At 37.3% G+C, this 14919-nt stretch overlaps 1 protein-coding gene across 5 annotated transcripts in view; it reads left to right on the top strand.

Moving 5' to 3' along the window:
- Zc3h13 (zinc finger CCCH-type containing 13) overlaps positions 1-14919 on the top strand; it is a 59843-nt gene that overhangs the window by 1479 nt on the left and 43445 nt on the right. For all 5 annotated transcript variants that reach the window (XM_048341354.1, XM_048341351.1, XM_048341352.1 and 2 more), the window contains exons 2-4: positions 7596-7722; positions 8477-8586; positions 10144-10255. In XM_048341354.1, the coding sequence (XP_048197311.1) occupies positions 7606-7722; positions 8477-8586; positions 10144-10255 (339 nt within the window). In that variant the 5' untranslated portion in view covers positions 7596-7605. The remainder of the gene's footprint in view (positions 1-7595; positions 7723-8476; positions 8587-10143; positions 10256-14919) is intronic.

Genomic DNA, 14919 nt, shown 5'->3' with positions numbered 1-14919 from the left:
TTGTATACTTAATCTGTAGATCTTCAAGTAATTTCCAACTGCATAATTGGTTTAGATTATATCAGAAGATGTTTCCAACAAAATGTGTGCAACTGATGGGTGCTTCTGATAACACTGGTGTATCCAGTTCATCATATCATACACTCTACCTGGGTTATCCACAGAGGATTGGTTCAGATATTCTGAGTTTACTCACGTCCCTTGTATAAAATGACCTAATATTTGAATATACCTTTCATGCATCCTCCATATGCTTTATCATCCTCATACTTATAGTACTTACTATGATATAAGTGGTACATAGATAACTGTTACACTGTGTTGCTTAGGAATAATAAGGGATAAAAATTTGTACATGTTCATTACCAACACAACACATTTTTTTTCTGAATATTATCAATTCATAGAACCCACAGACAGGGAAAGCCAACTGAATGCCTTTTATGATCTTCTTCATCACTTGTGATTGGAAATGACAGAGATATCTACTAGTGCCCTGTGATAAAGTGAACCAGAACTGCAGCTCTCATGAGAGCCCACATACCCCTTTTGGTGGACTGTAGTTTGGATCGGCATCTTTTGCGATGGAGAGGCGCAGAATGGGGAGAAGGATCAGAGAAGTGAAGACACTCTTGTGGGAAGTAATCACTCTAGGGCCTATATGCAAATAGAAATATGAAATAGTGTAATTCCAATCAATTATTTCTCCACCTAAGGAACATTGTTGCCAACAATTATTAGCTCTCTTTAAAAACAAATTTGTCAGAATTTATTTACAGTTAAAAAGCCCATTTTATTTATGTGTTTATATGTATGTGTGAAACCAATTGTGAAACAATGCTTATCCTATGCCTTGTAATCTTAAAAATTTTTAATTGTTATTATAAGGGTGATGTACAGAGGGGTTACAGTTATACAAATCTGTAAAGAGTACAGTTGGACGATGTCACCCCTTCCCTGGCTCCCAGTCTTTTTTCCTCCCATCTCCACCCCACCTACAAGTTGTATAGTTTATTTTTGACCTGGTGTCTAGTGTACTACTGCTGCATTTGCTCACTCTTTGTCTTACCATCTGTGTCCCCCTTACCCTCCCAAAGACAGATAAATAAACAAGGCAAAAGAAAAACAACAACAAAGAAAAATCCTTGTTTCAAAAAAAAAAGTTTGGTCCCCAGCATTTTGGATAAGGAATTCTTCTTTTTTTTTTTTTTAATATACTGTTTCTTTTCTTTTCTTTCTTTTTTTTCTTTTTTTTTTTTTTTTGCCAGTCCTGGGCCTTGGACTCAGGGCCTGAGCACTGTCCCTGGCTTCTTCCCGCTCAAGGCTAGCACTCTGCCACTTGAGCCACAGCGCCGCTTCTGGTCGTTTTCTGTATATGTGGTGCTGGGGAATCGAACCTAGGGCCTCGTGTATCCGAGGCAGGCACTCTTGCCGCTAGGCTATATCCCCAGCCCCTTTTTCTTTTTTTTTGCCAGTTGTGGGGCTTGGACTCGGCCTGAGCACTGTCCCTGGCTTCTTTTTGCTCAAGGCTAGCACTCTGCCACTTGACCCACAGCGCCACTTCTGGCCGCTTTCTGTATATGTGGTGCTGGGGAATTGAACCCAGGGCCTCATGTATACGAGGCAAGCACTCTTGCCACAAGGCCATATCCCCAGCCCTGTTTCTTTTCTTTTTGTAATTATTGTCACAGTGATGGATAAGAAATTCTTATTGACAAGATTTTGATAATTAGGTCTCAGGAGTAACTACTTATTAAAAAAATAAGCACCTCAGACTTGTGTGGTACTGGATACCTGTGGTCCCAGCTACTGGATAGGTAGAGGCTAGAGGATTGCAAGTTTGAGGCCAGTCTGGGCAACATAAACTAAAACTTTCTTTCTTTTTCTTTTGCCAGTCCTGGGGCTTGAACTCAGGGCCTGAGCACTGTCCCTGGCTTCTTTTTGCTCAAGGCTAGCACTTGAGCCACAGCACCACCTCTGGCCTTTTCTATATATGTGGTGCTGAGGAATCGAACCCAGGGCTTCATGTATATGAGGCAAGCACTCTTGGCACTTAGGCCATATTCCCAGCCCCTAAAGCTTTCTTAAAACCAAAATACAAACAAAAGGATTGAGAGTGGAGGCAAGGAGAGGAAGGGCAGCTCAAGTGGTCAAGTGCTTACCTAATGTCCTTAAGACATTGTGTTCAATGTTTAGTATGAGAGAAAGGAGGATGGGAAGAGAGGGTAAAAAGGGAGAAGTGGAGGTGAAAGAAGGGAGGAAATATGTAAGGAAGATAGTGAGAGGCGGAAAGGAGAGGAGCAAAGGAATGGGAAAGAGAACAGAGATATTGGGAAGGGGAAAGGCCAGAGGGAAGATACATCTCTACCTTTCACCTTTTTTTGAGTACATTGTGATATCTTAAGTTTTCGGTAGTATGGGAACAGGTCTCACATTTAAGACTTGTGTGTCTTAATAAAATCAAAGTTAGTCCTCTTTTCTAATTAAAACTGCAGATAACTATTTACAAAAGGAGAAGAAAAATAGAAGACTGGAATAGACTTTTAAGCAGTATTGCCTGACTTTGTTAATGCCTGTGTTTGGGAAAGATGTGATAATGCGGGTAGAAATGACGGCAATTTAAGCCAATGAATAATTTGAAAACAAAAATTTACTCTTCACAGAAGAGTACATTGTTAACTCATTGGTGTAATCTCAGCTCATAGTCTTTGTGGTATGGAAATACTAGAGTTTACATTTTTATATTATGGTTTCTAAATTTCCTCATGTGCTTTGAAGTACAGTGTGGTCTGCATTTTACTTTGTTGTTACTCATCTTCCTTTGTGGGCCCAAATGTTTAAATAGGATTGAAGAATTTGAATAGTCACATCAGTTGATTACAATTGAAATATTTTATGAAAAAGGAATTATTTTCCTGTGTATTATAAATATTGTACATATTTTCAAAGAAATGGGATTTTTAACATTTCAGATTGCATTCTGTACAAACAAAACATTTTATTTATGTAAACTCGTGAAAGTTTCAGATTATTGAAACGTATATTTAAGTAACTTTTTATTGTTGACTGCTGATAGAAGTCCCTAGATAGATGATGTGTTAGTGAACTTTGTTTTACTGTAACACAATACCTGAGGCAGGTTACTTATGAATGAAAAGTTTATTTATGCTCACAGTTTTAAAAATTTAAGACAAAGATTGGGTCCATTGCTTTGAGCCTTTTGGGAGAGTGGCAGATCATGGCAGGAACGTTTGTAAGAACAAACTGCTCATGTCCCCAGCCAAGAAGAGATAGAGATAGATAGACAGACAGAGACAGAATAGAGACGAGGAGAGAGAGAGAGAGAAAGAAAGAGAGAGAGAAGAGAGGAAGAGAAGAGAAGAGTACAGTTGTTTTTGAGGGCATTTTCCAGCATTCATGACTCAAGGATCTTCTAGCCTCATCTTAGGCTTTGCCTCTTAAAGATCCACAGCACTTCCCACTACCCTTGCCCTGGGGACCAAGCCTTTACCATGTAGAACTTTGGGGGAATTAATCTAAATCATAGTCTATGATCACAGGACAGGAATTCTTTCCAGAAACTGGCGTGGTTGTACAACTGTAATTCTGACACTTGGGAGGCTGAGACAAGGCATATCATGAATTTGAGGTGAGCCTGGGCTGTATAGCAAAATTTTATCTCACACACACAAAATTTCCTTTCCAGGTCGAAATTTTCTTAATTCTTAATTTTGCCTCATGATAGCAAGGTGCATTGTCATTATATTGCAAGACCAGCCTGGCAGTGTTGGACTCTGAGAAAAAAGAGAGCATATTTGTATGTTACTGGATTTTTCCCCTTAAGAGAGAAGAATCCACAGTTACTGGAAGTAAAATTCCTAGAAAAATTACCATGTAGATAAATAAATCCTGTTAATTTTTTTGTTTGTTTTTTGTACTGGGATTTGAACTTACAGTCTCTAGCTTGCTGGCATGATAGTGCTGAACCATACCCCAAGCCATGTTGTGCACTGATTATATATTAGGATAAGGTTTTTACTTTCTGCCTGGGTGTTTGCCTGAGCTGTGCGCTTCCCATTTAAGCCTCCCTGATCATTGCTGCGTCACAAGTGTGTTCACTACTGCATCCTGGAGATGTTATCTCATAAGACTTTTCTGTTCAGGCTGATCTGGCTATTCAATCTTTCGAATATCAGCTTCCCATGTGGCCTGAGGTGACAGGTGCATGCCACTGTGTACATCTGTGGGTTGTGAATGGGTCTTGTGAACTTTTCTTCCTGCCTGTCCTCAAATCCTGATATTCTCCTTCTCAGCCTCTCAAGTAGCCAGGATGAGCTAGTGGTGTTTGGCTTGAGTAGTTCTTGAAGTCATTGGTGAAAGCCATATTCTCTGTTTGGAAAACATAGAAGTTTTGTTGCTTTCATAATATTTACAAGTTCAATAAATTTCATGAGAGAAGTCAGCAAGTAAGCACTTAAGAGAACAGCAAATGCTCCAAAAGTCAGTTGGCTATTGAACCCACAAGAAGACAAAAAGTGTAAAATTATAAAATGTTAAGAGATGAAATCCCATCACAACATACTCTTTTCAAGCTGTACTACAAGTCTGTAACACAGTGCTAATTAAACTTTGTCATGTATAATTTGGGCATGCTTTGACTCATACTCCAAAGGAAATCTCATTTCTTGTACAGACTCTGTTGCGGCCTAGTTTTCTTAACAAAATTACCATTTTCCCCCCTAGTGTCTCCCCAAACAAAACTAAATTACAGGAAAATGAGGCAGCATCTTTTATTGGCAGGAGTAAATTTTAAGATTTGATCATTAGTCTTCACTTGGTTGTCTTTGACACAGTAGTTCAAATCCTGTGACATTTTCAAAGCTGTGGTAGAGATGTAGGATCAAGAGAAGCTGAGAAATTTGATGTTCTAGTAGTAATGATCTCCAGAAAGAAAAAACTGGTCAAATCCCAAGAAGGAGAGAGAGAGAGAGAGAGAGAGAGAGAGAGAGAGGGAGGGAGAGAGGGAGAGAGGGAGAGAGGGAGCGAGGGAGCGAGGGGGAGAGAGGGGAGAGAGGGAGAGAGAGGGAGAGAGAGGGAGGGAGAGAGGGAGAGAGAGGGAGAGAGAGAGAGGTGTGGCCCTCAAGAATAGAAAAATAAGAAAAAGACATGGTTGATAGATGACCAGTATTTAAGTATAGGGGCTTTGGGGCAGATCTAACCCACTTCCACTGATAGATGAGGGAAAAAGAAAAGATTAGCGTTTTAGGGTTAGTTCTTTTGAGGAAATGTGGAAGGATGAAACAGTCTTCTCGCAAAAAAAAGGTGTTTTTTTGGGGGGGGTTCTTAGACAGCTAGTTCACAGGAAGTTTTGGAACCCAATCAGTTTTATTGTTTTAAAAATTGAATTAGTGGTTGAGAATTATGTTTGCCTATATATTGATTTTGTAGTAATATAATTTCAGATACTTCGTTGTGTATTTTGTAATATATTTGTTATTGGTTTTTTCTGATTCTAAAGTGTAAGTTGCTGGGTGTTTTCCTCACTAAATCAAAAGTCTGTTTTTCTATGTCTTCTTTGGCTTTTTTTTTTTAATCAGCTTTTAGTTCTTTAGGTTCAATAAATCAAATGGACATATGGAAGTTTTACCAGATTATTCTCTAAATTCACATATGGATTGAGAATGAGTTCAAGAAAAAATAAGGATTCTCTTGAAATGCTGACACCAGCATGTAGACCTGGCATGAAGAACAGTTGATACTTGATTGATTTTATGTTGCAGCGGGTTCTTATTTAATATTTCTAAGGTACATCATACTACCATCTGATACTTTGATTTCTAATTGAATCACCCAAATATAAAAATGGGTTAGCTTTCTCTTATATAGTCTTAGTTTTTTTTTAAGTTTGATTTATTTTTTAGAAAGTTTTAAAAATTGTCTTTTTTGTTGCTAATAATTGTATAAGACTGTATTCATTTTTGTGTGTGTGTGTGTGTGTGTGTGTGTATGTGTATGTGTATGTGTGTGAATGAACTCTGGGCCTAGGCACTATTCCTCAGCTTTTTTGCTCAAAGCTATCACTGTGCCACTTGAGCCTCAGCCCCTGTTCCTGCTTTTTGGTGGTTAATTCACGAATTTTCCTGTCTAGCCTGGCTTAGAACCTGGATTGTCAGATCTCAGCCTCCTAAGTAATTAAGATTATAGGCCTGTGCCACTGGTGCCCTGTGGTGTTCATTAATTACTTTTATGACCTTTGGGTTTCATGTAAATATGCAGTAGACTACGGGAGCACTTGGATTTTTCTCGTACAGGCTGTCATAACAGTGAGTTTCTTTTTTTTTTTTTTTTGTATTACTGAAAAATAAACATACTTCATTGGATTGTTTTCCTTTGACCTTTTCTTTTTTTTAACGTTTTGAAAATTAGAAAATAGAAATTGTATTTATTGTGGATAACATGATGTCTTGAAATGTGGATACATTGTGGATGAAGAACATATGCATAACTTCACATAGTCGTGACTTTTTTTGGTGATGTGAATATTTAACATTTCTCTTAGCACGTTTTCTGTTGTTATGCCCGCACCATGCTAAATGGAGTCAATTCCCTCCCTTGGCTTTGACTTTCTCCTAGAATTGAATGAGTGAGATGCCACAGTTTCTGTAATCTTTAAGCTTGAACAAACTAGGACTCTCAGGAACACTTTTCAGTGGTTGTTTTCCATCACTGCTTAGCTTGTCTGTTTCCTCTTAAATACTCCGCTCTCCCTCACCAGTGGAATTTGACTGAGGGAAATGGCCAATCACAAGTTAGATAAAAAAGAAGGCATTGATAATAAGTCATTCACGGGCTGTATCATTTCTGCCTCCTCTGTGTCACCTCGTAAGAAGATGATGATGTTCTAGTTTCAGTCCTATGGAGTCAAGTCCTTTGACCTTTTCAAGACAAAGAACGTTCCTAAATAACATTTGGTTGTCTTCTATTCTGATTTATTGTTTTGTTTTTAACACAGGATTTCAAAATGTGGTCCAGGCTGGCTTTGAACTAGTCAACTCTCTCCCCTGCCTCCTCACTGCTGAGGTTTCACAGACATGCCAGTTGGCCTGGCTTTTTATGTGCTGATATTTGAAGCATAACTTTTATTGTCCTTTAAACTGTATAGAAACATGGTTTCTACTACCAATTAAAATCCCCCCCCCCATTTTATTTGACATAAAGAATGTAACAAGGTTTTTTTGGTTAACAACTTTTCCCCTAAACAGTGAAGCTTCTACTAAAATTGAAAGCATTTTTTAAAGTAAATTGTGAACTAGACATTTTATAGTATGATTTCTGAGGTTGAGTGTGTTATGAGCTGAAAAGAGATATAATTCTAGTCAACAGATTTTAGAGTTGTTACATATTTACTAGCACATTCTGTAGTATATACTTGATATATATGCTTACCTATGACCTCTTCTATGCCTTTTTCCCCCAAGGAAAATCCCCTGTAACTTAGAGTATTACCTGCAGTTTGGTTTACTTTCAAGTTATGAGTTAAGTTATTTAAAACTGAAGACTTTGACCATTTTGCCTTTTTTTTTTGTCATTGTTAGGTATTACAAAATGTCAAAAATAAGGAGGAAAGTCACAGTGGAAAACACCAAGACCATATCTGACAGCACATCACGAAGACCCAGTGTATTCGAGAGGCTTGGACCAAGTACTGGTAGTACAGCAGAGGTGAGTTGTTACGAATGTAGTCTCAAAGGGTTGTTCTTCAAGTCCTGTTATTGAGCCTGGTACTGGTGGCTCATGCCTGTGATCCTAGGTATTTGGGAGGCTGAGATATGAGGATATTTGTTTGAAGCCAGTACAGTCTGACTCTGTTTCCAGATAACCAGCAAAAAGGCTGGACTGGACTGGAGGCATAGTTCAAGTGGTAGAGCACCAACTGTGAGCAAGTGAGAAAGACATACACACACACACACACACACACACACACACACACTTCATTGAAAGGGTTGAGAGTGTGGTAGAGGGCTTGCCTAGCCTGCATGAGACCCTGATTCAGTCCTCACTGGAGGAAAAAAAGGAAAAAGAAAATATTGAGAATTGAAATACTGGGGTAGATGGCATGGCTCAGGTAGTAAAGCAACAGTCAATGAGTGAAAGCAGCAGATCATGAGTTTGAGTCCTGGTCCAGAAAAAGTTAAATAGAAATACTGAGTGGTATTGTAAAGCTGATTAGTTTTTTTTTTTAAGTATAGGAATATTGTCTCAGTAACACTTAACATTTGTTAAATGTTTTGTAAAAAGGAATGAGAAAGTAGGGTTTATGGGGTTTTTCGAATTTTTCTTATTTTTAAATTTTTTTGGTAGATTGATATGTCATAGATTAGTTAGGATTTGGGTAGCATTTGTTTTAACTTTGGTCTAACAGCATCCTTTCTCAAAAGTCAGTGTTAAACTTACGTAGCGATAATCTGTCTCTTAGACCCAATGCCGGAACTGGCTGAAGACTGGCAACTGCCTCTATGGAAACACATGTAGGTTCGTACATGGCCCTTCGCCTCGTGGAAAAGGTTATAGCAGCAATTATAGAAGGTAAACTGAGAACATCCAAGTTTTCACATACTATTAGAAAATCACACTTGCAAATTGTCTAATATGGAGGTCTAAAATACAACCATATATTTGGTCAGTTTCGATTTTGGTGATATTCTTATTGGCAGGGTTAGGATGGACACGTACTTTTGGGTTATTTTAAAGATTAATAAAATACTGTTTTAAAAATTAATGTATGTGCTTAATAGTTTTGACAATATGTTTTGTTGTTTTGTTTTGTTTTTTTGGCCAGTCCTGGGGCTTGGACTCAGGGCCTGAGCACTGTCCCTGGCTTCTTCCCGCTCAAGGCTAGCACTCTGCCACTTGAGCCACAGCACCACTTCTGGCCATTTTCTGTATATGTGGTGCTGGAATTGAACCTAGGACCTCCTGTATACGAGGCGAGCACTCTTGCCACTAGGCCATATCCCCAGCCCTTGACGATATGTTTTGATGATAGATCTTGTAATGAGCCTATGTATGGCTTGCTTTCTTTATGTATTAAATTGCTACTTGTGGCAGCAGAATTCAATGGTGCCAGAATTTAAGTGGGGTGAGACTATTGTTAACTCTTCATATATTAAAAATGAATTGGTTTATGTAAGGATGGTCTAAGTTAAAATCCTGTACTACCATTGCTGATTAAAATGTATTTGCCAAATTCTTTAGCACAATATGTTAATTTAAAAAACATGTTTACATGTTGGTAAACATAGTTCCTATTTAGAACATTATTTTGCCTTTAGAAGAGGTTTGACTAAATTTTTTACTTAATATAGTCTTTCTTGATGATTTTGTTATGGTATTTAAAAAGGTAACATACGTAAAGTTTATCACAAAATAATTTAAAATTATTATTATTATTATTTTTGCCAGTTGTGGGGCTTGGACTCAGGGCCTGAACACTGTCCCTGGCTTCTTTGTGCTCAAGGCTAGCACTCTGCCACTTGACCCACAGCACCACTTCTGGCCGTTTTCTGTATATGTGGTGCTGGGGAATCGAACCCAGGGCTTCATGTATGGGAGGCAAGCACTCTTGCCACTAGGCCATATCCCCAGCCCCTTAAAATTATTTTTAAATGATGTAAATTTTAACCACTTTTATTCTGGACTAACAAGAGAAGTTAGCAGAATCACCATGAAATTCCTACATGTTTCATTTTAAGGAATATAAAATATTTTTTAGTTGTATCCAACTGCTATCTATATTATAATGTTTTTACTTCTAGATTAATTTTGCTATTTGTATCTTAAAATTGCTTTATTCTGCTGTCTTTTACTTCCAAACATAAGTGTTACATTTATGTAGCTAATAGGAAAAAAAGTCAAGCAATTAGTTTCATATTACTTTTTCCTCATACTCAGATTTTATTGCTTGATTATTAATCCCTACCTTGAAGTGAATCATATTTTAGAAGTTTAGGAGTTAAAAAAAGATGGAAAATATATTGAGATTATGTCTATAAATATATTCTAGTTTATTTCTATAAATATGATCTTATAAAATTATATATAAATAAATGTTTTTGGTTTTGTTTGTATTTTGTCTCTTAAAAGGTCACCAGAAAGACCTACAGGGGATCTCAGAGAAAGAATGAAAAATAAGCGCCAAGATGTGGACACCGAGTCCCAGAAACGAAATACAGAGGAGTCATCTTCACCTGTTCGGGTAGGAATGAATTGCTCAAAACTCAGTGATAGTTCAGTGGTGATTTATTCTTTAAGTTCTGTTTAAATATTAAGTTGTATTTTAGATGTATGTATAGTAAACTTGGTTAGGAGTTATGATGTCCTAAATGGCTATAATAATTTAAAGGATAACAGTACTCTGGGAAAAAGTTGCAGTACTTTCTGGTGGCTAGTTGAAAGGGATTGATGACAAAGCTTAAAAGTAAACTTGTAAGGTTTCCCTGTCTTGCTGGAGATTATGAATTTCTAAAAGTTTTCAGAAGTCAATCAGATTTTACTTCCAGGAAAGATTGAAGTTGCTTCTGGTAGAACACTTGTGAGCTATAATATAACAATGGAAGCAAAGTTTGGGAACAATGTAAAGTACTTAAGCCCAGCAATTCATGTGTGACTGCAAAAATTAGATGTGAATTTGTTGACAAGCCAAAAGAAAAGAATAAATTTGAGATAAAATAAAATATATAATAGTTAATTGAAAAAAGAAAATACAAGTGTTGGTTATGAAAATGAATACCTTTTCCATATTGAAAATTTTTCCAATATCATACTTTTTTTTACTTCCATCCACTTTATTTAAAAAAATAATTATTTATTGTCAAAGTGATGTACAGAGGGGTTACAGTTTCATGCGTAAGGCCATGGGTACATTTTTTGTACTATTTGTTACCTCCTCACTCATTCCCCCCTCACCCTTCCCCTTTGTAATATCATACTTGTTTGTTTATAACAGATTTATTGAGTTAACTTCACATATATTTATTCATTCAAGTCATACATCCCAGTATTGTTTTTTTTGGCACCCAAAAAGAAGTCCTATACCTTTTAGCAACTCTTTCCTGTTTTCTCCACTGATCATCAGCCGTGGGAAACTACTAACATCTTCCTCTTTCTGTGGATTTGAGCATCCTGGGTGTGTCATGTAAATGGAAGTGAATTCTTTCTCTTAGCATAATAATGTTTTCAAGATTCAGAAAAGATCATAGGATGCATGAGTATTGTATTCCTTGGTTTTTGCCAAGTTACATTTTATTGATAGTCCTTATTTTGCTTAATTAATTAGTTGCTGGATATTATTATTATTTTGGCTCTTCTGCATGATGCTGCTATAAATATTTCTGTACAAGTTTTTGTGCGAACATATGCATGCACTATTTTACCTTTTTAGTTTTGCCTATTGTGGGATTTGAACTTAGGGCCTGGTTGCTGTCCCTGAGACTCTTTGTGCTCATGGCTAGTGCTCTACCACTTCAAGCCACAGCTCCACTTCCAGCTTTTTGAGTGGTCAATTGGAGAAAAGAGTCTCTCAGACTTTCCTGCCCAGGCTGGCTTCCAATGTGGTCCTCAAATCTCAGCTAGGATTACAAGTGTGAGCCACCGTCACCTGGCTTTATTTTACATTCTTGACTGTAGAAAATGAGGGTTCCAGTTTCTCATTTCCATATCCATACTTATTGTCTAATTTTTTGATTATATCCAAGTGGCTTTGACTTAGATTTCCCTGATAGATAATATTGAGTACTTACGTGTTTTTTGACTATTTGCACATCTTTGGAGAACCCTTAAAAATTGAGTTGTCTCTATTAAATGAGTTATAAAGTTTATATATGTGTGTATGTGTATTGTTGGTTGTGGGGCTTGAGCTCAGGCCCTGGATGCTGTCCTTTAGCTCTTTTCCTCAAGGCTCGCACTTCACTACTTTGAGCCATAGTTCCGCTTCCACTTTTGGAGTGGTTGATTGGAGATAAGATTATCACAGGGATTTTTCTGCCAAGGCTGGCTTCAAACTGTGATCTTCAGGTCTCAGTCCCCTGCACAGCTAGAATTACAGACATGAATCACTGGTATCAAGTAAGACTTGTTTATATTTTAGATACATCTCCTTATACTCTACTGTTTCTTTTGTTTTAGATTTCCTTTGTATTTTAGATACATTCCCCTTATCCTTTACTGCATCTTTCTCTCTCTCTTTTTTTTTTTTTTTGAGATGTAGTCTCTAGTTGCCCAGGCTGGTCCCAAACTCATACACTCAGTCAATCCTTCTACCTGAGCCTTCCTTGTACTTCCTGGTACTACTGGCACTTACCATTGTGTCTAGCTGCTTTCATATTGTGAAAGCACAAAGGTTGATTCTAAATCACAAGGGTTTTTAATTTGATAAAATCCATCTTACTTTATTGTGTTGCTTTTGTTTATGATGGTATCATTTAAGAAATCATTTTCTAAACCAGCACCAAAAAGGTTTATGTATATGTTTTCTTAGAAGAATTTTATGGTTTTCACCTTTTTATTTATTACATTGTTAGCTAAGTTTTATTTATTTAAGGGCTCTGCCTCATTCTTGGATATATGGACAGTTGTCCTGTTATAGTTAAACTATCATTTGAGCTCCCAGTCCCTCTCCGTGTGTGTGTGTGTGTGTGTGTGTGTGTGTGTGTGTGTGTGTGTTGTTTTGGTGGTAGAGTCTCACTCATTTCCCCTGGGCTGGCCTCCAACTTGCGATCTTCCTGCTTCCACCTGCCAAGTAGCTGGCCTTTTCATGAAAATCATTGAATTGTATAAGCAGCACCCTTTTTGATAGCTTATTTTTGATAGCTTATTGGTTGTGGGGCTTGAACTCAGGGCCTTGAGCTTTTTTGCTCAAGGCTAGTGCTCTACCACTTTGAGCCATAGCTCTACTTCTGGCTTTTGAGTAGTTAATTGGAGCATCTCTCAGGGACTTTTCTGCTGCTGGGGCTGGCTTTGAACCATGATTCTCAGATCTCTCAGCCTCCTGAGTAGCAAGGATATTACAGATGTGAGCCACAGGCACCGGCTTGAAACATTTTTTATTTCTGACCCATGCTAAAGAAGATGTAACTCTTTTACATTATAGTTTGTAAAGCATGTTTGGTATAGAAATTAATGCATTTTAAAGTATAGATTTGTAACATATGCTACAGTAATACAGTTTTAGAAATCTCACATTCTTTTTGGCTGGAAGTATTTATCAGAGTTCTTTGGGAGAGAAGATCTTTGTAATTAAATACAGATAGTATTTCACCCCTAATCTACTGAATCAGAATTTCTGTTAGGTGTGTTGTATTTTTGTATGTATGTATGTATGTATTTATTTATTTATTTTTGCCAGTCCTGGGCCTTGGGCTCAGGGCCTGAGCACTGTTCCTGGCTTATTTTTGCTCAAGGCTAGCACTCTGCCAATTGAGCCACAGCGCCACTTCTGGCCGTTTTCTATATATGTGGTGCTGGGAATTGAACTCAGGGCTTCATGTATACGAGGCAAGCGCTCTACCACTAGGCCATATTCCCAGCCCTGTATTTTTAAATAACTTACAGATTCAAAATGAAGGATGACTTAGTGATCAGCTGATAAATGTGAAAGCTGTGTCTTGTAGGATTTGCCAATATTTTTAGTACAAATATTCCCCAAATGAACAATTTGAAGCTCTCAAAGAGATCACCTGAATGCCTATTTGGGACGAGATGGTAAATATCATTCCATTGTATATAGTATTCCACTACATACATGTACATATGCATATATGTATACCACATACAAAAATATAACCATTACAGAAAAATATACTAAAATTTTAAAAAGTGAGCAGTTTATATACATATTTGTTTATTAAAATTTACTTTTTAATTATGACATTTACCATAGCTTTTAGAATTCTTAAACATTTAAGTCAGTTGTTGTGAGTTCATAGACCCTGACACTAGTATAACACCAGGGGAACAGTCCCTTGTGTAAATCCTTACTATGAACACATCGCTAGAAGCATTTGTTAAACTTTGCCATCAGGCTCCTTACCTGTGAATTGAAGGTGCTGGCTTTGTCAGTATGTTGCTGGGAAGGAACAGACATTGCAAACTCCTTATAGTGCACCACAGAACTACTCCATTTGGTCCATACCTACTCTTTTGACCCTCATCCTATATTCAGATGCCCTTAAATCGTATACTTTGGGTACACAGCTTCACAGTTTCTCAACACTTTTATCTTTTCTAGGGAAAGCAAGGATCAGGCTTGAAATTTCTAAACAAATTGACAGCTTCACTAAATTGAGCTGATGAACATAAAAGCCTTTAGGCTTAGCAACACATTTATGCTAGCAAGTTAGATCTCCAAATCTCTAGTGCTGATGATATTCACTTTCTTTATTATTTTTTAATTAAATGTGTTTTTTTTTGGCCAGTCCTGGGGCTTGGACTCAGGGCCTGAGCACTGCCCCTGGCTTCTTTTTGCTCAAGGCTAGCACTCTGTCACTTGAGCCACAGCGCCACTTCTGGCCGTTTTCTGTATATATGTGGTGCTGAGGAATTGAACCCAGGGCCTCATGTATATGAGGCAAGCACTCTTGCCACTAGGCCATATCCCCAGCCGCAATAAAATGTTTTTTTAATTAAATGTTTTTTATAAAGATAATTGAGTTTCAAGGTATATAAAGGTGATGGATACACTGAATATCTTGATTTGGACTATGATTACATAGGCATGGTTTCCAAAATACATGAAGCAGACCAAAGATTTGTGCACTTTACTGTTTATAAATCACACTCAATAAAGTATTTTTAAAGACAAAAAATGTTTTTTTTAACTGTTATTGTAAAGGTGATGTACAGAGGGGTTACCACTTTATTAAT

The sequence above is a fragment of the Perognathus longimembris genome, chromosome 3 (genome assembly GCF_023159225.1).
Source record: "Perognathus longimembris pacificus isolate PPM17 chromosome 3, ASM2315922v1, whole genome shotgun sequence".
In the NCBI taxonomy this organism is placed as follows: domain Eukaryota; kingdom Metazoa; phylum Chordata; class Mammalia; order Rodentia; family Heteromyidae; genus Perognathus; species Perognathus longimembris.
The sequence above is the reverse complement of the archived record's forward strand: the minus strand, read 5'-3'. Positions and strand labels throughout refer to the sequence as shown.